The sequence below is a fragment of the Halichoerus grypus genome, chromosome 5, assembly GCF_964656455.1.
Source record: "Halichoerus grypus chromosome 5, mHalGry1.hap1.1, whole genome shotgun sequence".
Taxonomy (NCBI): Eukaryota; Metazoa; Chordata; class Mammalia; order Carnivora; family Phocidae; genus Halichoerus; species Halichoerus grypus.
The window spans coordinates 110,244,382-110,271,293 of NC_135716.1; the positions used below are offsets into that span (position 1 = coordinate 110,244,382).

The 26,912-nt window shown below is 45.2% G+C and overlaps 1 protein-coding gene across 1 annotated transcript in view; it reads left to right on the forward strand.

The window, feature by feature from the left end:
• ABCA4 (ATP binding cassette subfamily A member 4) overlaps positions 1 to 26,912 on the forward strand; it is a 133,719-nt gene that overhangs the window by 61,421 nt on the left and 45,386 nt on the right. The window contains exons 16-27 of the mRNA XM_036094473.2: positions 327 to 531; positions 4,020 to 4,085; positions 7,074 to 7,163; positions 8,861 to 9,035; positions 11,049 to 11,180; positions 12,133 to 12,272; positions 12,742 to 12,879; positions 13,859 to 14,052; positions 15,354 to 15,438; positions 18,259 to 18,464; positions 18,826 to 18,874; positions 22,533 to 22,789. Coding sequence (XP_035950366.1) covers positions 327 to 531; positions 4,020 to 4,085; positions 7,074 to 7,163; positions 8,861 to 9,035; positions 11,049 to 11,180; positions 12,133 to 12,272; positions 12,742 to 12,879; positions 13,859 to 14,052; positions 15,354 to 15,438; positions 18,259 to 18,464; positions 18,826 to 18,874; positions 22,533 to 22,789 — 1,737 coding nt within the window. The remainder of the gene's footprint in view (positions 1 to 326; positions 532 to 4,019; positions 4,086 to 7,073; positions 7,164 to 8,860; positions 9,036 to 11,048; positions 11,181 to 12,132; positions 12,273 to 12,741; positions 12,880 to 13,858; positions 14,053 to 15,353; positions 15,439 to 18,258; positions 18,465 to 18,825; positions 18,875 to 22,532; positions 22,790 to 26,912) is intronic.

Genomic DNA, 26,912 nt, shown 5'->3' on the forward strand with positions numbered 1-26,912 from the left:
TGGGGGAAAGGTAGGAAGGTAAACCTGAGCACCTTTGGTCCTTTGGTATGTTGTGCTTTGTAGTGTTTGTCTTCCCCATTACACAACTATACTCCATTGAACAGATGAGAGGTGGCTTGGTAAGTATTACATGAGGTCCCTGAGGCATTTCCAGAATTCCCTTTCTGTGGGAAGACTGCCTTATCCCCTCGCTGGGTTATCCTTATACCTGGACACAAGCTGGGCCACTATTTTGGCCCTCGTCCCTACCTTGTGGGCAGCTGGGTGCTGTTGGGCGGGGTGAAAGACCTCTGCTCACCTTATGTGCCCTCTTTGCCTCATTGCAGAGCCTGCTGGCTCCCGTGGCATTTGGGTTTGGCACTGAGTACCTGTCTCGCTTTGAGGAGCAAGGCCTAGGGCTGCAGTGGAGCAATATCGGAAAAAGTCCCATGGAAGGGGATGAATTCAGTTTCCTGATGTCCATGAAGATGATGCTCCTTGATGCTGCTCTGTATGGCCTGCTTGCCTGGTACCTTGACCAGGTGTTTCCAGGTAAGTGTCAACTCCCATAGGGTAAAGGTACTGATATTGGGTTCTTTAAATCCCCAGCCTTCCCCCACCTTTCATCTACTTTAAATCTTATCCTTTCTAAGCTCTTTCAGTTTGGGCCCTCAGAGCCAGCATTTGAAACTTAAACTGAAATCAAAACTCCATCAGTGAGTGCTGGTGGCTCTACTTTAGAAGTAGGTCCAGAATCTGATGCCACTACCTTCCCAGTCCAAGCCTCCTTCCATAATCACTGCCTGCCAGTCTGTTCTCCACACTAGGTTCAGACATCCTTTCAGAACCTAGGTCAGATGATATCTGCCTTCTGTTCACATCCCTCCAGTGGCTTTTCCTCTTGTTCAGAGTAAAATCTAGTGTCCCAGTCCTGGCCTATAAGATGCTTCATTAATCAGCATCCAACTAAGTATCTTCCTTATTTCATGTCCTTCCCTTCTCCCTCATGTTCTCTGCTCCAGCCACATCCGCCTCCTTACTGATTGTTCTTCAATACACTCAGTACATTTCCTCCTCAGAACCTTTGTACCTGTTCTCACTGCCTGCGGCATGTTTCTGCACCCCACCCCCCCATGTCTGCAGGCTTACTTCCTCACTTTTGTTCAGGTCTAAGTTGAGATGTCACCTCATCACTGGGATCTTTCCAGATTGAAAATATCTAAATATCTATCCCTATATAAATTACATTCCTTCAGTGCTTCTGTCCCTTTTATCCAACTTTATTTTTGTGACATCACTATCTGACATGATGTATCTTTACTTGTTTTTTTATTGACTCTCTACCCCTAATAGAATACGGGCCCATGAAAGCAGGCCCACAGTCTGTTTTGTTCAATGTTATAGGTTCAATGCCAATAAATAGTGCCTGACTTTTGGTGGACATTGAATAAATACCTGATTAATCTGCAGCATGGAAAAGCAACTCCTGAATCAAAATTGGGTGTTTGCACAGTTTCATATTTGCTTTGTAGAAATCAGATTTTCCTTCAAATTAGTATTTCCTGGTAGCTAGAGAAGTCCCACTTCATTGAGTGGGCTCCAAGTCAACCAACAGCCACCTTGTGCCGTGATAGCCATGGCCAGGCTTTCAATGCTGTGGCCAGGAGCAGGCAGGGGAGAGTGAGGCTGGGCCCAGTCCCTGGGGAGGGACGAACTCACATAATCTTGGGATAGCCTTTGTTGGGAGAAATACATAGGCAGCAACTCTGGAATAGGAGAAAGATTACTAGGCTGAGCCAGGAGGCCTGGGTTTGGATCAGAGCCATGTGATTATATTAGCTTCCTAGGGCTGCCATAACAAAGCACCACAAACTGGGTAGCTTAAAACAACAAATTTTTTTGTCTCAGTTCTGGAGGCTTAGAAGTAGAAAATCAAGGTGTTGGCAGGGCCATGCTCTCTCTGAAATCTGCAGGGGAAGGAGCCTTCCCTGCCTCTTCCAGCTTCTGGTGGTTTTTCAACAATCTCTGTCTTCACACAGTGTTTTCTCTCTGTGTGTGTGTGTGTGTGTGTGTGTCTGTCTGTCTGTCTGTCTGTCCTCACGTGGCTATCTTCCTATAAGGACACCAGTCAGATTGGATTAGGCTCCCGTCTAGTCTGGTATGACTTAATCTCAACTAAGTACATTAGCAATAACTATTTCCAAACAAGGCCAAGGGTTAGGACTCTAGTGTCTTTTTTTTCTGATACCAAATGTGTCATTTTTTCCCCCCAACATCGGCTATTTCTTTAATACCAACCAGATGTCCAATAATCAATTCAGTTCTACCCAGTTCAGTAACTACCCAGAATTAGCACAGACCCCACAAAAAGATTCAGTCCTACAAGACTGTTCCCACTTCAGAGGCCAGCCACAAATGCAGTGCCGGGGTACCCACACGTTTGTCCAACTGACTACAAATTCAGGAGTTCTCATAATCCCCCCCACCCCCCCGCTTTAGTAATTCACTGGAATGACTCACAAGACTCAGGAAAGTAGTCTACTTGCAATTATAGTTTATAATAAAGAATACAGCTCAGGAGCAGCCAAATGGAAGAGATGCATAAGGAGAGGGGTGGGAGGGGTGGTGCATGGAGCTTCTATACCCTCTCCAAGTACACTACCCTCCCAGCACCTTGATGTGCTTAGCAACCTGGAAACTCCCTGAATCTCGTTCCAGAGTTTTTATAACTCAATCTCCAGCCCCCTTCTCCTCCCTCAAGATGGAGGGTAGGGCTGAAAGTTTCCATCCTCTTTTCCCAGGCCTGGTTTTTCTGGTGACCAGCCCCATCCTGAAGCTATCTAGAGGCCCTCCCCTGAGTCACCTCATTAGCATAAACTCAGGTGTGGTTGAGAAAGGGTCTTCAGCTCCTTGTGAGCAACAAAAGACATTCCTATCACTCAGGAAATTTCAGGGGTTTTACAAGCTCTGTGCTGGGAACTGGGGACAAGACCAGGTATTATTTTGTATCCTACCATGGGCCTCAACGTATCTTTTTTGAGGGGGGGACACAATTCAACCCATAATGGTGACTTTGAGCAATACATTTGACCTTGCCATGAGTCAGCTTTTCTATCTTACTGTGCCACTAGAAGGAGATATAATAAGTGAAAATTAGTTGGATTGAAAATGCAATTTGTCCATAATTCAAGAGCTTTATTTTAGCCAAGCTAAAGCTTTAATTTGTCCAATAACTATTTACTGAGCAGCACCTATATGTTAGGCTCAGCACTAGTTCTGGGGATAAAGGGGGTGGAAAAGACAGACCCAAACCTGCCCTTTAAGGGCTGACAGTCTAGTGGCCATGGAACATGGGATAATATTAAATAAGCAAAGATAGTGTGTTCTCACAAAAATTAACATTTTATAGGGAGCAAAATCTTCTAAGAGAACTAGACAAGTAATTTGGGAGTCTTTTCCTTGGAATCCAGTAGAATGGGGTGGTTAAGATCAGGGGTATTAGAACCAGATTACCCATATTGGAATTCCCACACCTCTGTTTAATTAGCTGTGACCTTGGGCAGATGATTCAAAGTCAATGTGCCTCTGTTTCCTTATCCACAAGAATACCACTACCTATCTCTTAGGGCTGTTTTGAGGATTAAGATTTTAACTCATGGAAAGTGCTTACAATAATGCCTGACATGGAAAGAGCATCCAACAAATGTTAGTGACAATCATCATCATTATTATTATCTGGTAATTGTTGAGAAAGGGCATGATTAAGTTCTTTAATAAGATGTTTTCTTGGAAAACTATTATCAACCAAGATCATCAGTCATAGCATTGCAGTCTTAGCATCACCTAAAAAAAAGTGACTTTTTAAAGTAAAACATGTTGGAAGGAGTAGTCTTTGTGGTAGCCCGTGGATAGCTGTGTAATGCTTATGAACTATGAATATCTATAGCTATACTCTGAGGTTCAGATAGATAAATTCTCGATTTGGTAGAACTGTGGTAGGACTACTAAGGCTTTTTCCCTTATTTCCCTGTCATTTCTAGGGGACTACGGAACCCCACTTCCTTGGTACTTCCTTCTACAAGAGTCCTATTGGCTTGGCGGTGAAGGTGAGTTATTTAAAATTTTTTAATTAAACCCCCCCCCCCCAAAAAAAACCCCTTAGTGTTTTGGCTTTGTCCTGGATATGTGTGGGCTGTAGAGGGGGCTCCTGATGTCAAGTGTGTGGTTCCGATTAGTCAGTTCCCTCCTGGGGCTCTGCCACTGTGGTGCAACACCATAGCCTCTGGGACCCACCTTCTGTGAGTCGCTGGCCAGGAGAATGGCTGAGCACTGATAAACCCTTGTGTCTCATACAACCTGCGCCCAGTGGATGAAACTGTCCTCGGGAAAGAAGGCCAAACCACTTTAGGGTGCAAATGACTTGCAACTCCTTGATTTCAGGCAAAGAGATCCACAACATCATAAAGGAACCTTTGCACTGGTCTTCTTCTGCCTCCTCTCCTGCTTTCTTATTCCTTTTGAAAATATAAATTAATTCATCCTCCTAAGGTGAAGGCCCATCCAGAGGCTGCGGCAGAGCTATGACCTTCAAGACAAACACTCCTACACTCTCCTAAAATTCATCTTACTTTGTGATTGGGGAAGAGGGCTAAGGGGCATTTGCCCAGAATGCATCTTAGATAAAATTTACTTTTCCTACTGAACAGGACAGGAGGCCCAGGGAGAGTTCTAGAAGTTCCATAGACTCTATTGTGAGGTATGAGAAGGCAAGAAATTCCTGACCTGAAAGCTGGGGACTTCCTTGGAGCTGGGAGTTTCTGGAAGCAAAGGAAATACTTTCCAATCTGTTTGTTCCTCACCTACCTGCACTTTACTTTGTATTTTGGGGCCTGGGCCAGGATTTATCCTTTAAGCACTAAGACAGAGGTTTGTTTTCTCTAAGGGGTTAGCCTAGGGCCTTTAAAAGGCTTGGGCAGTTTTTTTGCTTTGTTTTGTTTTGTTTTTATGGTTCAAACAAATAGCACTTCAACAGCTCAGTATTTTTCCATTATGTTGGTTTGTCTGTCTTGTCTATGAACTTTTAAATTTCAACTATAATAAGGTTATAATCTATAAATGGGGATTTTCAACACAGGAGTGTGTTCTTGGAATATTTCTAATTTCAGTGAGTATCAGGACTTGTGGGCATGTTTTTCCCCCTCTATAATCTCGGCAGATAATCTGCCTCTCAAAAAAGAAATTCTTAAGACAAATGTGCTCCAAAAATGAATCACATATATTTTTGCTAACGGAAGCCAAATATTTTTCACCTGCCTCACAGGCTAGACTGAAGTAGATTCCTAAATCTCTAAAATCAGAAAAGAAGGACACCTGGGTGGTTCAGTCGGTTAAGTGTCTGACTCTTGGTTTTGGCTCAGGTCATGATCTCAAGGGTCCTGAGATGGAGCCCCCGTGTCGGGCTCCACACTGAGCATGGAGCCTGCTTAAGATTCTCTCTCTCGGGGCACCTGGGTGGCTCAGTCGTTAAGTGTCTGCCTTCGGCTCAGGTCATGATCCCAGGGTCCTGGGATCGAGCCCCACATCGGGCTCCCTGCTCAGCGGGAAGCCTGCTTCTCCCTCTGCCACTCCCCCTGCTTGTGTTCCCTCTCTCGCTGTGTCTCTCTCTGTCAAATAAATAAATAAAATCTTAAAAAAAAAAAAAAAATTCTCTCTCTCTCCCTCTCCCTCTGCCCTCCCTGCCCACCCTGCCCACCCCCCAACACTTGCGTGCACGTGTACTCTCTCTAAAAAAAACAAAATCAGAAAAGAGCTGAGTTTCCCCACCTAACCCGCCCCCCCGCACACACACACAGATGAAGAAATGGAGCCCAAGAGGACCAGTGTCTTGCCCGTGTTCCTGCTGATCACTTGGGACAAAAATCTGGAACTGGGAAACACATTGCCTGGCAAGGAACTCACCCCATGACTAAGCTATGTAGAAGAATATTTCCCCCTGCTATTTTGCTGCATGTTAGTGCAGTAGGAGAGCTAGTAAAGTGATCAAAGGCATTGCGGGCAGTAGAGTTGACAATCCTTCAGGAGGCAGAAATAGCAATGCTGGAGGTGGCAGGTCCCTGACCCCGAGGCCTGTTCCTGTCTGCTCCACCTGCAGCCTGCAGATCTCCAGAGGGCAGCCAAGGGTGATGGAGGCCCTGGTTGGCTGTCGCATTAAAAAACTCCCCCTGCCCACATCTGTGCTCTGGAGGCCAGAGCCTTTAGATGCGTGGGGACAGCAATTTCCTCCTGCCCCTGCTTTCCTCTCTTGCTGGCTTCTCCTCTGCTTCTCTTCCCCTTCCAGGATGTCCTGATGTCCTTTTAAACCAAATGCCAAGTTTACCAACAACAACAAAAAATTGCCTCTGTGTGTGTGTGCATGTCTGATGTGTGTGAGAGAGTATGTGTGTATGTATCAGTGTGAGAATGTGTGTGTGTGTGTGTTTACACCATACTTTACAATTTATACGAGCCTATACCTCAACCAGGCTCAACTCTGGTGTTAGTCCCAAAAGACTTGAATGCCCATAAAAATGCTCAGGTAAATTATTTCTCAATCTGTAATTTAAGCTGGCCATCCATCATATCACCTTGAATGAGCTTTTCTCAAGATTCACCATGACTTTGACTTGTTTTTGACTGGAGCAAGAAGTACTGCTGGTGAGGTAAAGAAAATTAACCCATTGCAAACTGAGTCCTGGTTTTGTGAATATTTTTTTAAATTATAATTTCTGACACTGTGGGCCCTTGCTGGCGTGTTAAGAGGATGAGGTCAAACACCTGTTATAAAGCTCCATCTGGGCTCGGCAAAGGTTGACCGACCAGCCAGCCAGCCAGGAGGCACTGGCAGCCATTTCCGGGACTTTACAGGCCCACAGGTCGGTGGGCGGCAGAACCATGCTCAGGGCTGGTCCCCAGGAATGCTGACTTGGCCTTTTGAGGGAACCGTGTTTTCTAGCTGTGGTAGGAAACTCTGCCACCCCTTCCCTCTCCCTTCCTTTTCCTGCTTTTACTGATTGTTAGCTCTCACCAGGAGTAACCGTGGCTTCTGGTTGGTGCAGGGTGTTCAACCAGAGGAGAAAAGGCTCTGGAAAAGACAGAACCCGTAACAGAGGAAATGGAGGATCCGGAACACCCGGAAGGAATAAAAGGTAAAAAAAATAAATAAATAAAGAACGCAGAGCATAGGCAAGGAGAAGGTGCAGAGTACTGTAAAAGGATGGAGCAATACACTTCATGACTGGGGTGCAGCAGACCCCAGGAAACAGACTCTTTTGACAGGGATTAAACCTGGTAGCTTCTCAAGGGCCGAGCCACACGTGTGTGGAATGAATGGTCCAGCCAGACATTAACGCATATTTCCTGGAGAAAGCAAATCCCAAGTATGTGGTGTGTTTGTGCCCTTGTTAGGCAAGTCCCGAGTGAGTTGCACAAATGTGCTGACTTCCGAGGATTTAGCCAGAACAATAACTTGGGTCACTGGGACTTAAAGCGGATATGAGCTATAAGGAAAGACAAAAATAAATGCTTCTGTGCACAGGAGGAAGGAGTCTAGTGGAGCTGACTACACTTCATTCGTGGTTTACATATCTACAAGCCCATTCATTCAAACCATCAAAAGCCTTTCCTGACTGTGGAAGTTACCTAATAATTCCTGAAGTAAAGAATTAGGTTTGCAAGTATTCCGGGCTTTGCCTTCCTTACCTTCTCTCCTAGACCAGTTCTGTACGTCTCCCCATGTTCTCCCTTCCCTAAACATATGTGCTTCTCTGTGAATGTTAAAATGCTCTTGCTATCCCCTCCTCTGGACTTTGCCTGCCACTGCTTGAGAGGGTCCGGCCCCCAGGCCTCTGGCCCAACCCAGGTGCCATTTCACAAAGCTGAGGTCAGTGACCTCTGGCCCCTCGGAGAGCTGGGCTGCAGTCAACAGTGCCTCTGGCCTGGCCCTCCCAACGTGGAGTTCCAAGGCCAAAATCAGATGGCTGGGCCCGATTCCATCTTAGTTACAGGAAAGACCAGAAGGCACACATAGGAGAAGGATGTTGTTTTGCAGGGGAGTCAATGCTCAGAACCTACAATGTTCACAAAGGAAGTGGTACTGTACAAGGTGAACTCAAGCAGAGGGGGACTGGAGGTTGGGAGAAGTGGACAGCATGGTCACAAGGATCTGCACTGGAAAGGCATGGATGAGTGGAGGTGTGGAGTTGGAGGGGTAGTGATGAGAAAGAGTAGACTGTCCTACCCAGTAACTGAGAAGTCCACTTTAGGCAAAGTTAACACAAAGGCTTGAGCCAAGGTAACCAGGAGAAGGGCGGTTACAGGAGTGGACATGGGAGAGTCTGAGGGAAAGTTATGTTTTGGGAGGAAGATAAGGAGCCTGAGCTGCTACCAGAATGTGGGGCATGAGGAAATGCCCCACAGACTGTTGGAAATGACAGCCTGGGCTGAAGATTGAGCTTCGGGCTAACTCTCCATATATACAGTGAGTGCACTCTGGGTTTGAATTCCAGCTCTGCTGTTCATGAGCTGTGTGACCTTGATTGGATATTTGATGTCTCTGTGCCTTAGGTTTCCCCATCTATAAAAATGGGCATAATAACATCTGTCCCCACGGAGCTGTTATAAGGGTAAAATGAGGTAATCCATATAAAGCACTTAAACAAAGCCTGGCACATAGTACCACTTAATAAATGTTAGGTACTATTATTACCATGATTATTTTGTAGTCAGCCTTACAAAGTCACAGCCAAAGCCATCGGGGCAAAAGACAGTGGTCTGAAGAGCAAGCCTTGGGGAATGTGTACATTACAGCATTATACTTACATCATGTTCATTTTTTTCCTCCAAGACTCCTTCTTTGAACGTGAACTTCCAGGCTTGGTTCCTGGGGTATGTGTGAAAAATCTGGTGAAGGTTTTTCATCCCTACAGCAGACCAGCCGTGGACCGTCTTAACATTACCTTCTACGAGAACCAGATCACCGCGTTCCTTGGTCACAATGGAGCAGGGAAAACTACCACCTTGTGAGTTTTCGGGCAAAGAGCCTGGATTACTCTTCTATCCTGTTATTTTCTGGCTCTGTTCTGCCCCATTAGCTGCAATCTACTCTTTCCCACTGAGTATTAGTGACAAAAATGTACTATGTATTTGTGTCCCGAGAATATGTAAAGCATACTACAGTATTTAGAGCTCATTCATGTACGTTGTTTTATTTGATCCTCACAAGAAGTGGGAAAGGGAGTTGAAGTAAGTTTACTGCCCCCTTTGTGTGCTGGTGAAGTGGACATCTAGAGAGTTGAAGTGACTTTCTGGTGTCACCAACTTGTAATGGTTCAGTGAGGGCAAGAGCCAGGTCTTTTCAGTTGTCTGGTCTCTGACACTGTGAGCCTGTCTGCCCATCCCCAACCTCTCCAGTGTTATTACCATCAGTGATGGTGCTAAAGTCATAGCCATCACCATCACACGCCCTTGGTCCATAGAGTACTACTTATTTCCAAAGAGGATTCCTTTACCGATCTGTTTTGGAGAAAGTAAAAAGGGTGTGCTCCCTAGAGGGGCCTATGGGGTAACCACCTGGCGATTGGAAGATAAAGTTCAAGGAAGATGCAAGTTCTGCATAGAAAGGTCAGGAAGCTCTCCTCGTTTTTTAAGGCATCAGAGCGCCATCTGCTGAGAAGGAGAACGTGGCTAGCTAAGGTTTCCCAAGGAGTGTCAGAGACAGTCCTCTCAGGGGGTCAGGAAGCCGTGTGATACGTGGTCTTCAAGTCCTTTGACCTCTTACAGAGCACCAGGAAGGATCAGCAGTATACACCCTACGTTGGAATGTTCTCTGAGGGAGGTTCAGTGTGAGTGGAATGTGGGGAGGGTGCCATTATATTTGATTCTGTTTCCCTCTAGTGGTTGATCAACAGAGATTTCAGCTTCTAAGTACAAGTTCAGATAACCTGAGATTGTATCTGAATTCAGGGACAGAGCTGGCTGGGCCAGGCAGCAATATATCCAACCGATTGCTCACCTTGTTAACTAATATGGTCAGAAAGCCCAGAGCACCACCCAAGACCTCAGGGCTTCTCAAGGCAAACACATTACTTCATCGACTGCTGAAAATGCAACTTCCCCTGGGAGGTGAAACACACTGTTTAATAAAAATAGTAATAATACTTTATTTTATTTAAAGATTTTATTTATTTGAGAGAGAGAGAGAATGAGAGAGAGAGAGCATGGGGGGGGAGGGTCAGAGGTAGAAGGAGACTCCCCGCTGAGCAGGAAGCCCGATGTGGGACTTGATCCTGGGACTCCAGGATCATGACCGGAGCCGAAGGCAGTCACTTAACCGACTGAGCCACCCAGGGGCCCTAAAAATAGTAATAATACTTTTGAGCTTTACTTTATGCTGGCACGGTTCTAAGTGCTTTACAAGTGTAAACTCATTTAATCCTCACAACAAACCCATGAGGTGGGCATCATTATTTCTCATTTTACCAAAAAAAAGGCCAACATGGATATTGAGCTTTTTGTTTTGAATCCAAAAATGATATTGTTGGTGGTAATTCCTCTGCCTGCCTTCAATCACTTAATCAACAAATACATAATGAATGCCTGAGCTCTCATTGAGATCCTTCCCTATGCTTTGTAATAGTGATATCAGGCACGTATTGACCTATACACACTGCACACCTTTAATTGAGCCCCTACAGCACCAGGAGTGGTGATGACTGAGCTGGGGAGGGATGTTCTGTAGTGAATGTTCTGCAGCTGGGAACCCTGAGGACCCATCAGTGCCCGCCTGGGGCCCTAGGAAATAAATAGAAGCAGAGAAGGCAGAAGTGGTCATCCACAGTAGGGCCTGGATCATCCACAGTAGATGCTTAGAAGCATCTAAGGCCTGTATGGGAACCTGTTGGTCCCCACAGCTAATAATGGTTTGGTTTCAATTGAGAGCCAATGCAGGAGTCACTGTGGGAGTCCTCAGCAACGCTGGAGTGGGGATACTGCTCATGGTCATCTTTTCTGTCACTGACTCCTGCATTTGACAGGTCCATCCTGACGGGTCTGTTGCCCCCAACATCAGGGACTGTGCTCATTGGGGGAAAGGACATTGAAACCAGCCTGGATGCAGTCCGGCAGAGTCTTGGCATGTGTCCACAGCACAACATCCTATTCCACCAGTAAGTAGAACAGGAACTGAGACCCTCTCCATGCCTTGTTCCCACCCTGACCACCCCCCCAACACACATGTTCTCTACAGCTGAGCTCAAGGATGCCAGTTCTGGGGGCAGGAGGCAGTATTCTTGTTTGGTTTCCCCGTGTTCAAGGTCCCTGGTCCTTCCTGCTATGAGAGGTATCCTTCAGAAACTCAGACTATGCCTCTGGCACTGGGAGCTGAGGTCTGCCCCCTCAGAAGAGTAATGCACCCCGCTCTCCAACAGGGTGGCCCATCCTGGGGCCCCTCGCTCAACCCTAAAATACTCCCTCCCAGGGACCAAGAGAGGAGACCATTGTTCCTTTTTTCACTCTTAAGCCAGGCACTAAAAACTGACTTTTCGGGAGGCTTTTCAGTTGCTTTTCCCCCAAACTTTTACTTATTACTTAAAAAGTGATATATACTAATTAAAGAAAGGAAGGGAGGAAATACAGATTAAAAGAAAAAAATAGAAGTCATCTGTAATTTCACCATCCAGAGATAACCATGGTTCACACCTTGGTATATGATTTTTCAGAACTTTCTCCTATGCATGTATAGATATATTATTTAACATTATAAAGGAGAGTAAAACTCTGCATACAGTTTTGTAATCTTCCATTTTTAAAGCAATTGTGTTTTTTTCACTCAAGATATCATGAACATCTTTTCATGTCATTACATATTCTTCAATAAAATAATTTTTATGTTTATATACTATGCCATTATATAAATATACTGTCCCCTCTTATTAGATATTTAGCAGGATCTGGGTTTTCTTTTGTTTTTTGTTTTTTATTTTTTGGTATTATAAACAGCACCATGATGAACATCTTCACTGCTAAAACTTTGTGCTCATCCTTAATTGTTCCTATAAGGTGAATCATTAGAGGTGGAATTGCTGAGCCCATTGCCTCTCTCATTGCTCTGTCCCCTAGCCTCACAGTAGCTGAACACATCCTGTTCTATGCCCAGCTGAAAGGGAAGTCCTGGGAAGAGGCCCAGCTGGAGATGGAAGCCATGTTGGAGGACACAGGCCTCCACCACAAGAGGAACGAAGAAGCTCAGGATCTATCAGGTGCTTGGTATTGGAAAAAGACAGGGCTACGGATGGCAAATCCATTGTCTTCCAGGACACTGGCAGAAGGGGAGGCTTCTAAGAGACCTCCTAAGAGGTGGAGCACTTCTATAAAATTACTCTGTGCACCTAAGAGCAACCCACCTCTCAATCATTTCCCACATGGAACCCTATCTTGTAGCAGCCTGGGCTGTATTTGTTCTGACATTCGTGGGTTTGAACTAAGATGTGAGAACAGCCTTCAAATGGTCTTATCTGCTTCTGCATTTCTGCATTTCATGCCTTTTCTGCATTTAAAGAGGCCTGTACACCACTAGGGTTTGAACACTGTACAAACCTCTAAGGAGGCAACATCAAGCTGCTCCTGGAAGGCACGCCGCCCCCCCCCCCCCCACACCGCCAGCCCTGGGCCTTTCTCCTCCCGTCCTCCACAGCCCTTGTGACTCTGTTGTCTTGTACCGACCTCTAGGTGGCATGCAGAGGAAGCTGTCTGTTGCCATTGCCTTCGTGGGAGGTGCCAAGGTTGTCATTCTGGATGAGCCCACCTCAGGGGTGGACCCCTACTCAAGACGCTCAATTTGGGACCTGCTCCTGAAGTACCGCTCAGGTAATGGCCTCTGCTCGGTGCCCTGTGCTCTCACCCAGCCTTTGTCTGTGACCCCCGCTCTCACCGTGGTGCTTTGGAACTGAGCATACTTAACAGCCATAACTACACTCTGACAGAATTGAGCAGTGACTTGAATGAATCCGAGTTCCAGGGGAAGCATCCTGAAATGTTTATACCAATAAAGACAGGGAGTCACTAATGGAGCAGCCTACTTCCCCAATTATTCTAAAAGGTTCTCTCAACCTGCAGCCCTTCTGTCTGGAACAAGGCATGCAGCTCTAGGCAAAATTCCTCTTTGACTAAGAAGACCCAAGTCACATGCAGACATCCCAGGAAACTCCGTAGCTGTCAGATGACCATTAGGACCAGGTGTGTGGGTGACGTGCATGTGTCCCGTGCTCCAGAGGACTACAGCAGATAGCAGTGTCTCAAAATGGGACGGGCTTCCCTCTATCCCAGCACCTTCTAACCCAAGGGTGCAGATCCAGAAAGATGGCAGGCAGAGCTCAGAGGGCCCATGAATGTGATGGCGTGACTCGGTCCCACGGTCAGTTTGCCATCCTGGAATCCTCATTACCATTTTCTTTTCATGACATTTCCCATTGGTTTCAAAGTATGTGTGTGTTCTTTGCGAAGATTATAAGTGCAGTACTTAATGATCCAGAGAATGTACATATGGAACTCAACAGATGCCGACTAACTGTAATAAATAGGTCCCCTACACAGTGATTTATTGGAAGCAGGTCCAATGCCAGATGAAGAGATACTGTATGTGACAGTGCTTAACAGCATGCAGGGTGCTATAAAATGTCAGCTGCTGTTGTTCTTATTCTAGTATTCTGGACTTTGCTGCAAAATACTTGTTTTTATTGATCCACTTCCAGTTTTTATGCCCGTGTCACAGGGAGATTGCTCTGCATCCTCTCCGCACCGCCCTGCCCAGGCCTGTCCGGTGATCCCCTGACCTCTGCCTTTGCAGGCAGAACCATCATCATGTCCACTCACCATATGGACGAGGCCGACCTCCTCGGGGACCGCATCGCCATCATTTCCCAGGGAAGGCTCTACTGCTCGGGCACCCCGCTCTTCCTGAAGAGCTGCTTTGGCACGGGCTTCTACTTAACCTTGGTGCGCAAGATGAAAAACATCCAGAACGAAAGAGCAGGCTGTGAGGTATGCACGTGCCCGGGAAAAGAGTCCGTGTTGGGTCAGAAGAAGCACACGGCGTGGTGCTGCCATGCCCGGCGTCTCCACCGCAGTCAGGCTCTAGCGGCCAGAATCTACTTCTTTGTTTCTGAAACTCTTTGCAGATTTTGATAAATGGATGTTGCGAACCCTCCTCCAGAGATGCTTTACCCCAAATGAAACGAGCTGAGGTTATGGTACTCCAGAACCCTACACACACACGGGGTGTGCCGCCACACGGAAGCGTCTCAGGCTGCAAGGCGGCACGCTGGGAAGGAGAGTGGCTTTTGAAGCTTCCCATGTTTCATTCCAGTGTTTATGTTCCCTAACTCAACCCAAAGTCCACTGGGAAATGAAAGCCAAGGAAAGGCCTTCTTGGGAACTATCAGCTGAAAATGATGAAGCCAGACAATACCCATTAGCGGAGACCCCCCTCAGCATTGTCAGGAGACCAGGTTCGGGTCTGGGTAGCAGCGAGGTGGAGGACTATGTCATCCCAGGCAAATTCCTTAATTGCTTGTCAGTGTTGGTTTCTTTGCACGCAGAAAACGAAACTGATCAGCTCTGCTCCTGCTTGTCAGGGACCTGGAGACGATAAGTGAGAGAAAGTATTATGAACGTCCTCTGGCCTCCTCGAGACTAGGCACTGCTCCTGTTCGAGTGGTCGGGCTGGTTACTTTGTAGCATGACCTAGGGCTCCGGCTTCGTAGTGTAAGGGTTGGGTGCCTCCAGGTTTTCCTGTCCTGGGTAGGCTTCCACAGGCCAGCGTGCGTCCACGGGGACAGAGGAGCAGAATGTCCTGCACAGGCCGACCTACAGCTGTCATATGATAATGACAAGCCAAGGGTGTCCTTTGAGGTGCTATTACTCTCTGTGCCTGACTCACACACTCTCCACGATAAAATCAAATAGCCACACCCTCAGAATGCTCACATGAAGTAATATATTAAAGTGGGGGGGGCAAGGGGCGCCTGGGTGGCTCAGTTGGTTAAGCGACTGCCTTCGGCTCAGGTCATGATCCTGGAGTCCCTGGATCGAGTCCCACATCGGGCTCCCTGCTCGGCAAGGAGCCTGCTTCTCCCTCTGACCCTCTCCCCTCTCATGTGCTCTCTCTCTCTCATTCTCTCTGTCTCAAATAAATAAATAAAATCTTTAAAAAAAAAAAAAAAGTGGGGGGGCAAAATTTGTTGACCAGTTTTGGCGGCAAGAAACAAATGAGGCGCGGTGGGGATAGCAGTCGGCATCAGGGAGATGCGGTCGTTCAAGTGACTGACGCCCGTCTGTTGTAGGCGACCTGCAGCTGTGCGTCTGAGGGTTTCTCCGGCAGGTGTCCAGCCCACATAGATGAGATGACTCCGGAACAAGTCTTGGACGGTACGCCCTGGGGCAGGCTGTGTCTTGGTTCTTGTCTGGCGATCATCTCTTGGTATGGTTGGGTGTATCCTGTTGTCAGACGTTTTAATGGGAGAAAAGAGAACACTGCATTTCTCAAGCCCTTGGTCATGCAGTTGCTCATCTTTCTCTTTGACCTTCTTTCTCCTCCATTCCCAGAGGGACTTTAAAAGCCCCGGGCCTAAGGGCCTCCTCCCTTAATTAAGGAATCCAGTGTTTGTTCACTCCTCGTCCTAGCCCTGTTAAGCCTCCTTTCCTGGGTCCTTCTGCCCTGGCTCCAGGCAGCATTACTTAAGTGTCTGGAGAAGGGCTACTGTAGGTGCCAGGTGAGGCCCTCGGGTGAAGCCATGGTAACATACAGCTCCCAGAGTGAACTTTTCCAGACAGTCAGAATGTACGGAGTGGATGCCAAGTCACACATCCTTGTTACACTCCTGACTTTCCCTCAGCGCCCAACTTCCCAGCAGTTCTCCCTTGAGTTAGGGTGTGTTAAACCTCGTCGGGAGCACCCCCACCTTCAGGGAGATGCAGAAGAGAGGCTCTCACTGTACGCACCCATCCCAAGGGATCTGACCTCAGGGACCCAGAGTACTTGCCAACAACTCTTGCTGTCCTCCATGAAGGCCCACTTCCATCCAGCCTCTGGGGTGTCTTTGCAAATGGAAGACCACACACCCCATATCCCTAAGAGGGAGCAAAATGAAACCTGTGTACTGACCCGGGTTGATGACAAGGGGGAAACTATCTGCTTAGCAAAGAAAAAACAAAGTTCTCTATTTAGTACAATTTTTTTTCTAAATCTGGAGAATTTACTGACTAAAATCTAGTGAAACAGGAAAACTAGACACTATTTACATACCATGCTTGAAATTTGAGGGAAAACGCCCAGGTCCGCATCACATCCACTCTCTTGCCCACTCTTTGCACGGACAGAACCTGTGGCGCATAGGAACACATCCTTTCAGGGTGACAGCTCTGTATCTTTCCCCTAGCCTGCCTTGCCATGGGTCTCTCCCTGCTTGCTGGAGTTCCCTCCCAGGAGGAATCTTGGTCAAGACATTGATAGTTTTTAAAAACCAATACAGTGATGCACCAAAATCAAGTTGGAAACAGGGCCTGCTGACTGGAGTAATTTTTTTTAATATTCCTTTATTTCTAAACAAATGTTTATTTATTTATTTTGCTATAAGAGGGATGCTGTGAACTGTAGGAAGCACAGTAAGTTGTTATGCCCCAAATAAGAGAAAGAAGATCATTCTGCTCCCCAGTTATTTCCTTGCAAGGCTTTCCCCTCTCACACAACCATGCACCACACAAACGCGCAGACCTCCCTGCCAGACGCTGCAAGCCTGCAGCCCTCCAGGACTCCCCCTGGAAGGCTGACACACATGACTAAGACACAATTCCTGGGAATCCAGCAGCTTCGGGCTCGATTTCCTTCCTCAGAGAACAATGCACATGACCCCTGGAGAGCTGTTTAGGGCAAAGCTGCTTCCTCACCCAAGGAGCCCTCCAGCCCCTGTGTGAAGTCATCCCAGAGCTAAAGACAATTGAGTCCACTTTGTGAATCTGACATAAAACAAGGCTTCCAGTCCAGCTCGAGAGAAAGACATGGATTGAAAGCCATGAAATCCCTCCACATGGGTCATTTTTAAAACAAAGAAAGCAAAGAACCCACCAGGTGGCCCTAATTGAGAGGACTGCTTGGCAGAAATGCACGAGACCTGGGTTCTGAGTCCCTAGAATCCTTCTCCCTTTGACCTGCTTCTCAAGATAATAGGGAACTGTCTCTTCACATACATGCTTTAAAATTTTTTAATTAGATTTTTAATTTCAAAGTAATACATGCTTATGCATAAAATACAATTCTGACTGTATGAGGGTGTAGGGTAAATACTTGTTACTGGACACTTCCTCACACCCCATGTTGTACACCCTACACTCCATCCCCCCAGCCCCAGTCTGACTCCACAGCTTCTTGATCCCCTTCAGCATTTCCTGAGATCAAGGTGTTAAGGTTGGTTAGTTTGTTCGTTGGAGGAGGCAGGTGCAGTCCCAAGGGAAGTGGCACATTCCTTCAAAGAGTTAGACCAGGCATTGGTGTGTGATTTAGGAAGGGGAGTTCTTCTCCAGCTTGGGCACCAGTCCCAGGTATGCATCTTGGGCAAATCACCTACAGCTCGGGCCAGACAAGGAAAATGAAAGGAACTTTGACTTAACCTTCAGGCTTGTGGTGAATAAGAATGAGCAACAATAATGATAAGAGCTTTCTTACTAGAGATGATGTTCATAATAACAGTAGCAGCTAATACTTACCTAGGCGCCAGACATGTCATTCTAAGTGTTTTGTGTGTATTAATTCATCCGGTCCTCATAAATAACAGTAAAGTGGGTGGGTGCCATTATTTTCCCCTCTGAACCAATGAAAAAAAGAGGGTATGACCTGCGTGATGTTACATAGCTTGCAAGGGACAGACCATTTGATTGCACAAAGGAGAAAACTGGCAGGGGAACATTACATGACCTTGCCAGGTTGGCCCAGCTAGTTAGTGGGGTGTGCTGTTAGTGCTTCCCTCTCCCTCTCCCTCTCAGTGCCCTTCACTGGGCCAGCAAAGCTAAAACGGACAGGAGGCATCATTAGTCCTCCGCAGGAGTCACTACTGAGGAATGAAATGCCCCTTCCTCAAATGGGAAGCGGAAGAAAGTAGGGGATGTGAGCAGGCTCACCGTCTCCCAGGTTCAGTTCTGGAAGACAGAGTTGATGTCAGTCTCTCTCTTTTTTTTTTTTTTTTTTTGTCCTAGGAGATGTGAATGAGCTGATGGATATGGTACAACACCATGTTCCAGAGGCAAAGCTGGTGGAATGCATTGGTCAAGAACTTATCTTCCTTCTTCCAAATAAGAATCTCAAGCAGAGAGCATACACCAGCCTTTTCAGAGAGCTCGAGGGCACACTAGCCGACCTGGGGCTCAGCAGTTTTGGAATTTCTGACACTCCCCTGGAAGAGGTAAGGCAGAGATTCCAGCTGGCTCCCCTCAGGTAGCAGAGAATGTGGTTCTTTGCAGAAGTCTAATATTAGGGGGACGTTTTATAAAGGCAAAAAGCTGTAACTCCCCACCCAAGCATAGCAACAATCTTCATTTTTGGCTCACTTCTTCGTGCCTCTGTCCATCCAGAAACATGTTTCACGTAGCTGTGGTCGCTATGTGCACACACTTTTATATTTATAGATGACTGTGTTCTTAGATAAATCGCAGTATATTTTCCTTCCATTATGAAGCAGCACCCAACAAAACTGAGCTTGGGTTAGATTTTTTTCTGAGAATGGAATGCCTAAACCAAATGTTCTCTTTTTCCTTTCTTGACAGATTTTTCTGAAGGTCACGGAGGATTCTGACTCAGGACCTCTGTTTGCTGGTATGATTCCAGAGTGTGTTCCCTCACCACACTCCCCAAGCTCTGTATTGAAAATCTAAGGAAAATTTCATGAAGCAACAAAGCAGGCAAATACCCCTCCATTGTATTTATCTGACCCCCAAATAACACACATTTTGCATTCTTGGTTCCTTTAAATGACAAAGGAATGACAAATGTAATTAGGTCTGGGTGCAAAGACTAGATGAATCAGGATTCTTAAGGAGGTCAGGCTGGGAGCTTCACCACCCCCAAGTTTCTCATCCCACTTTCGGGTCTCCTATACCTGCCACATCACCATCCTCATCTGCTCCTCTTATCTCCGCCAGGCCTCTGATCCACTCCTGTCTGGTCTGCATGAGTGACAGCCCACAGAGTCCCTAGAGATAATGGTGACAGTGAATACAACCCAGATACCAGCTGGGATCTTCTGGCCTCTTTGAAATAGAGATAAAATTATTCTGAGCCTTCATTTAGTGCCCTATGGAACTTTGCAACTGTGGAGGCCATAATTGCATAATTGCTGTGGATTTGGGGGTCTCTCTTCTACATGTGTGAGCCTGGGCTCCAACTAGCCCCTTCTGTGATTTCTACCAAAACTCCAGAGCCACAGAAAGCATTCATGAGTGAATTTCCTGTGGAGGATAGGAGATAGGGAGATGGACATGCAGGCAGAATTACCTGCCATGACCCAGGCCGCTTCTGATAGAATAATAGGCATCCTCCCACACTGATAAAATCCTCTATCTGCCTCCTCTGTCTCTGCTGTGTTTTCCTCTCTCCTGCTCATGGGCAAAGCTGCATGCCATTCTCCTTCAATGCCTTGGGCTCCCGCTATTGGTTACCTTTTTCTACTCAGTAGAGAAATACCACAGTATTTTCCTGTGCAAAGACAATTTCCTCCCTGTGAAGTTTCTGATGCCAACTCTTAAGATATATAGTTTTCATCTTGCTTCGTAAGTGGTCCCAGAAGTCTGTTTATCAGCTATGCCTAGAACTACCAGTGGTCAAATACACCAGCCCAAATGTGCTGCCTGGCCCAGGTGAGTCACATGGTAGCCAGAAGAGGTGGGCATCCTGGCAGAGTGGGGAGGGAAGGGCAGTCTGCCGGAGAGGGTGGGAGCAGCCCAGGTGTTCTTTCCAGCTTTATAGACACAGAAATGGAATTCTCCCAGGTCACCCAAAGACAAAGACTTACATTAACCAAGACTTGAAATGAAAATATGCAAATATATATCAGAAGCTATGATGTTTTCAAGAGTTGGGGCTTTCATCAGCACAAAATACTCCTTAATAATTAGATCTTCTCAGGAGAATAAATTGGACATCAGAAGACTGGTCAGCCCGGGCATAGAATAGGATGTTCCAAAGAGACATACAGGGATAGAGGTTAAGAGTGTAGCTGCTAGAGTAGGGCAGATCTCGATAATATGCTCCACAATTTACTAACTGAGTGGCTTTGGGTAAATACTTAGCCTCTTTGTACCTCAGATTCCTCATCTGCAAAATGGGGCAATTAATAGTATCCACCTTTTAGGATTGTTGAGAGAATTAAATGAGTTAATACATGCCAAGTTTTAACACAGTATGTGATTTCTGATTAAGATTTAGCAACATCCTAATTTACAAATCATCTTTTACTTCAACCTTGTTTAGCTCTTTATACTTCATGGAGCACGTAACATCCGTTGTTTTGATTGTCACTATAATCTCATGAGGCTGCTAAGACAGAAACTGAGCTCACACAGATTGGATGACTTGCCTTAAAATCAAACAGGTTTCTGAGTCTTATTCCCTGGTTTTAGCTCTCAAACTAGGACCAAGTCCACACTCTCACTGTGGACCTTTTCCCATTTTTCAGATGGCTAAATGCATTTTTTAATTGGCTCCATTTTAGAGGATGACAGTTTCTGATCTTATCTCCAAAGTCTGAAGGAACTTGTAGGTATCCATTGGGGTCCCAAGTTTCAAGGTACCAAAAGGGTCAATGCAGCCTCTAAAGGTGTGGCTCACAGCCAGTGACCACTAGAGGGCAGCAGAAAGCCAGGAACAAACACGGTTCTGACTGCCCTCAGCTGGCGCCCTCTGCTCTGGCCTCCACAGTGGGCTCCAGTCTGGATGGGGCATCAGAGAGAGAGCAAAGCTCATGGGATAGACATGAGGAAAGGCAGCAGGATCCTACCAGAGGGAGGAGCAGCCACAGCACACATCACATCTGAGCCCACGGGGCACCTTGGTGGCTCAGTCAATTAAGCATCCGACTCTTGGTTTCAGCTGGGGTCATGATCTCAGGGTCCTGGGATCTGGAACCCCGCATTGGGCTGCCCACTTAGTAGGGAGTCTGCTTCTTCTCTCCCTCTCCTTCTGCCCCTCCCCCTGCTCACACTCTCACTCTATCTCTAAAATAAACAAATCTTTAAAAAAAAAAAAATCTGAGCCCAGATCAGGGAAAGGAGGCGGGAGAACTGGGGCTCTGGCACCAGGTCATGAGTGAGGCTGCAGAAGCCAGGATGCTGCGTTGCAGGTGCCTGTGAGTGTTAGCTGAAAGGGTGACTGGGCTTGCGGCTGCCCTTGTGCTGGGGGACTTTAGGACGGGTTAAGAAAGCAGCTGGGGACCAACCAGCGGTCCTCTAGGCTCACCCTTTATGTCCAGCAACATGTTCTACAAATGAACATTAATCAGTGATGATAAACTATAGCCTCAACATAACTAGTGACTTGCAGTGAGTAGTTCTTAAAGCACATTTACGTGTTAGCTTGTTTAATCCTCATCACAACTCTGTGAAATGTTTTCATTTTCGTTTTACAGAGGAGAAACCTCAGATTCAGAAAGTCCAATTTATGCATCTAGTAAGAGTCAGGATTCAAACCCAGGTCACCTAACTCCTAGTTTACTAGTCTTTCCACCACTTCCCAGTGGCCTCTAAGAATTTAGAAAAAAACCAAGTCAACTCTGACTTTTACTTAAGTCCATAGGTTACACATGAATATATTTTGCTGTTTAAAAATTGAAATAATACAAAAAAAGCTAAAATCACCCTCCCCCTTCATCCCCACCCCTTATCCAGCTCTCCCCCTGCAGTGGTAACTTCTTTTAATAGTTGGTGGGTATTCTGTCAGAGCTTTGCTGTTACATATGTCCATGTGTATATATGTATAACATATAATTTTTTGTATATGGTGCACGTGGCTCTCTAGTGTAAATATGATCTTATTACACACATTGCTCTGTAAGGTTGATTTTTTTTACTTAGTTATATGTTTTTATTGATATAAATGTCAATGCATTTATATCCTCTTCTCTTTAGCTACTGTAGAGAATTTTTAAAGTATTTCAGGTGATTCTGTCTATAGATGATAAAAAAAATGGAATCATCATTTTATTTTTATTTATTTATTTTCTTTTTGGTAGGCTCCACACCCAATGTGGGGCTTAAACTCACGACCCTTGAGTTTAAAAGCCATATGCTCTGCTGACTGAGCCAGCTAGGTGTCCCCCAAAATAGAATCTTTAAAAGCTTATTAACCTACCTCGCCTGACATTTTGTTGCTAATTTAAATGAAGGGAAAAACCAGTGCAGTAAAAAAAAAAAAAGGCACATGAGAGCCAAACCCTGCGAGTGTTTTTTTCTAAATTTATTAATTCAATCTTCCAAATCAGGGGGCACTCAACAGAGAAGAGAAAACGTCAGCCTCCGACACCCGTGGTTGGGCCCCAGAGAGGCCAGAGAGATTCCGCAGGGCTCCGATGGCTGCGCGGCCGAAGCAGCGCCTCCCCCTGGCGGCCAGGCCTGCCCGGAGCCCAAGCCCCGCAGCCAGCTCAACACAGGGGCGCGGCTCCTCCTCCAGCACGTGCAGGCATTGCTGGTCAAGCGGTTCCACCGCAGTGTGCGCAGCCACAAGGACTTCCTGGCCCAGGTATTACTGTCGGGCCTTGCCCGCGCTTGGCCTCTGGTGGCCAAGGCCTGCCTGCCCTCTCCTGGCCTTTCCCTCCTCTCTCTTTCTGGCTTTCTCCTGGCCTTTCTCCTGCCGGCGCTTCAGACACAGTGATGAGCACCCTCTTGAGGTTCTCTCGGCTTTGTTTGCTCCTTGCCAACTTTATTGTGATTCCTAGTAACATAAAGATTCTCCGTTAAGTGTTTGACCTCACTAGCAGAGAAAATAAAATAATAGTGAATATGTTAAGATTGTTTTCATTTTTACAGTGAAGGGCAAAGTCATATTTGCATTCATTTTTGCAGTGACCCTACATATCAAGGTCATTGGCCTCTTTTTCCTTTTTCCTTTTCTCTTAAATTAACTTTTTAATTTTAATTCCAGTATTATTAACCTACAGTGTTATATTAGTTTCAGATGTACAATATAGTGAGTGATTCAGCAATTCTGTATGTTACTCAGTGCTCATCATGACCAGCGTACTCCTCAATCCCCATCACCTATTTCACTCCCCCCCCCCCCCCCGTAACCATCAGTTTGTTCTCTGTAGTTAAGAGTCTGTTTCTTGGTTTGTCTCTCTCTTTCTTCCCTTTGCTCATTTGTTTCTTAAATTCCACATATGAGTGAGATCATATGGTACTTGTCTTTGACTGACTTATTTCACTTAGCATTATACTCTCTAGCTCCATCCATGTCACTGCAAATGGCAAGATTTCATTCTCTTTTATGACTAATATTCCATGGTATATATCTCATGTTTTCTTTATCCATTCATCTATCCATGGACACTTGGGCAACTTCCATAGTTTGGATATTGTAAATAATGCTGCAATAAACATGGGGGGGGGGGCTTTGTCCCTTTGAATTAGTGTTTTTGTATTTTTTGGGTAAATATCCAGTAGTGCAATTACTGTTTTTAATTTTTTGAGGAACCTCAATACTGTTTTCCACAGTGGCTGGCCCAGTTTGCATTCCCACCAAGGGTTCCTTTTTCTCCACATCCTTGCCAACACATGTTTCTTGTGTTGTTGATTTTAGGCATTCTGATAGGTGTGAGGTGATATCTCATTGTGGTTTTGATTTGCATTTTCCTGATGATGAGTGTTGTCAAACATCTTTTCATGTGCTGTTGGCCATCTATTTGTCTTTGGAGAAAGGTCTGTCTTGTCTTCTGCCCAATTTTAAATTGGATTATTTGTTTTTGGGGTGTTGAGTTGTATCAGTTCTTTATATATTTTGGATACTAACCCTCTATCAGATATGTCATTTGCAAATATCTTCTCTCACTCTGTAGGTTGCCTTTTAGTTTTGTTGATTACTTCCTTTGCTGTGCAGAAGCTTTTTATTCTGCTGTAGTTTTAATAGTTTATTTTTGCTTTTATCTCCCTTGCCTCAGGAGACATATCTAGAAAAAGGTTGCTATGGCTGATGTCAGAGAAATTACTTCCTGTGCTCTCTTCTAGGGTTTTTATGGTTTCAGGTCTCACATTTAGGTCTCTTATCCATTTTGAGTTATATTTGTGTTTGGTGTAAGAAAGTGATCCACTGTCATTCTTTTCATGTAATCATATAGTTTTCCCAGCACCATTTGTTGAAGAGACCTTTTCCCGTGGCTTATTCTATCCTACTTTGTCAAAGATTAATTGAGTGTTTATTTCTGGGTTCTCTATTGTGTTCTATTGATCTATTTGTTTTTGTGTCAGTACCGTGCTGTTTTGATTACTACAGCTTTGTAATAGAACTTAAAGTCTGGAATTGTGATACCTCCAGTTTTGTTCTTCTTTTTCAAAATTGCTTTGGCTATTCAGGGTCTTTTGTAGTTCCATACAAATATTAGGATTGTTTGTTCTAGTTCTGTGAAAAATGCTATTGGTATTTTGATAGGAATTGCATTCAATCTATAGATTGCTTTGGGTACTCTTTTTTTTTAATGGCTTTTGATTCATTTTTATTTTTTATTTTTTTAAATTTTATTATGTTATGTTAGTCACCATGTATTACGTCATTAGTTTTTGATGTAGTGTTCCATGATTCATTGTTTGCATATAACACCCAGTGCTCCATGCAATACATGCCCTCCTTAATACTCATCACGGGGCTAACCCATCCCCCCACCCCATCCCCTCTAAAATCCTCAGTTTGTTTCTCAGAGTCCGTAGTCTCTCATGGTTCATCTCCCCTTCCGATTCCCCCCCCTTCCTTTTTCCCTTCCTACTATCATCTTCTTCTTCTTCTTCTCCTCCTTCTTCTTCTTCTTCTTCTTCTTCTTCTTCTTCTTCTTTCTTCTTTCTTCTTTCTTCTTTCTTCCTCTTTCTTCTTCTTTCTTCTTCTTTCTTCTTTTTAACATACAATGTATTATTTGTTCCAGGAGTACAGGTCTGTGATTCATCAGTCTTACACAATTCACAGTACTCACCATAGCACATACTCTCTCCAATGTCTATCACCCAGCCACCCCATCCCTCCCACCCCCCACCAATCCAGCAACCCTCAGTTTGTTTCCTGAGATTAAGAATTCCTCATATCAGTGAGATCATATGATACTTCTCTTTCTCTGATTGACTTATTTCGTTTGGCATAATACCCTCTAGTTCCATCCACATTGTTGCAAGTGGCAAGATTTTGGGTTTTTTTGATGGCTGTGTAATATTCCATTGCATATATATACCACATCTTCTTTATCCATTCATCTGTTGATGGACATCTTGGCTCTTTCCATAGTTTGGCTATTGTGGACATTGCTGCTATAAACATGGGGTGCACGTACCCCTTTGGATCACTACATTTGTATCTTTGGGGTAAATACCCAGTAGTGCAATTGCTGGGTCATAGGGTAGCTCTATTTTCAACTTTTTGAGGAACCTCCATACTGTTTTCCAGAGTGGCTGCACCAGCTTGCATTCCCACGAACAGTGTAGGAGGGTTCCCCTTTCTCCGCATCCCTGCCAACATCTGTCCTTTCCTGACTTGTTAATTTTAGCCATTCTGACTGGTGTGGGGAGGTGGTATCTCATTGAGGTTTTGATTTGGATTTCGCTGATGCCGAGTGATGTTGAGCACCTTTTCATGTGTCTGTTGGCTATTTGGATGTCTTCTTCGGAAAAATGTCTGTTCATGTCTTCTGCCCATTTCTTGATTGGATTATTGTTCCTTGGGTGTTGAGTTTGATAAGTTCTTTATAGATTTTGGGTACTAGCCCTTTATCTGATATGTCGTTTGCAAATATTTTCTCCCATTCTGTCAGTTGTCTTTTGGTTTTGTTGACTGTTTCCTTTGCTGTGCAAAAGCTTTTTATCTTGATGAAGTCCCACTAGTTCATTTTTGCCCTTGCTTCCCTTGCCTTTGGCAATGTTTCTGGGAAGAAGTTGCTGTGGCTGAGGTCGAAGAGGTTGCTGCCTGTGTTCTTCTCTAGGATTTTGATGGATTCCTGTCTCACATTTAGGTCTTTCATCCATTTTGAGTCTATTTTTGCATGTGGTGTAAGGAAATGGTCCAGTTTCATTCTTCTGCATGTGGCTGTCCAATTTTCCCAACACCATTTGTTGAAGAGACTGTCTTTTTTTCATTGGACATTCTTTACTGCTTTGTCGAAGATTAGTTGACCATAGAGTTGAGGGTCCATTTCTGGGCTCTCTATTCTGTTCCATTGATCTATGTGTCTGTTTTTGTGCCAGTACCATACTGTCTTGATGATGACAGCTTTGTAATAGAGCTTGAAGTCTGGAATTGTGATGCCACCAGCTTGGCTTTTCTTTTTCAACATTCCTCTGGCTGTTCGGGGTCTTTTCTGGTTCCATACAAATTTTAGGATTATTTGTTCCATTTCTTTGAAAAAAGTGGATGATGTTTAGATAGGGATTGCATTAAATGTGTAGATTGCTCTCGGTAGCATAGACATTTTCACAATATTTGTTCTTCCAGTCCATGAGCATGGAACGTTTTTCCATTTCTTTGTGTCTTCCTCAATTTTTTTCATGAGTATTCTATAGTTTTCTGAGTAAAGATTCTTTGCCTCTTTGGTTAGATTTATTCCTAGGTATCTTACAGTTTTGGGTGCAACTGTAAATGGGATCGACTCCTTAATTTCTCTTTCTTCTGTCTTGTT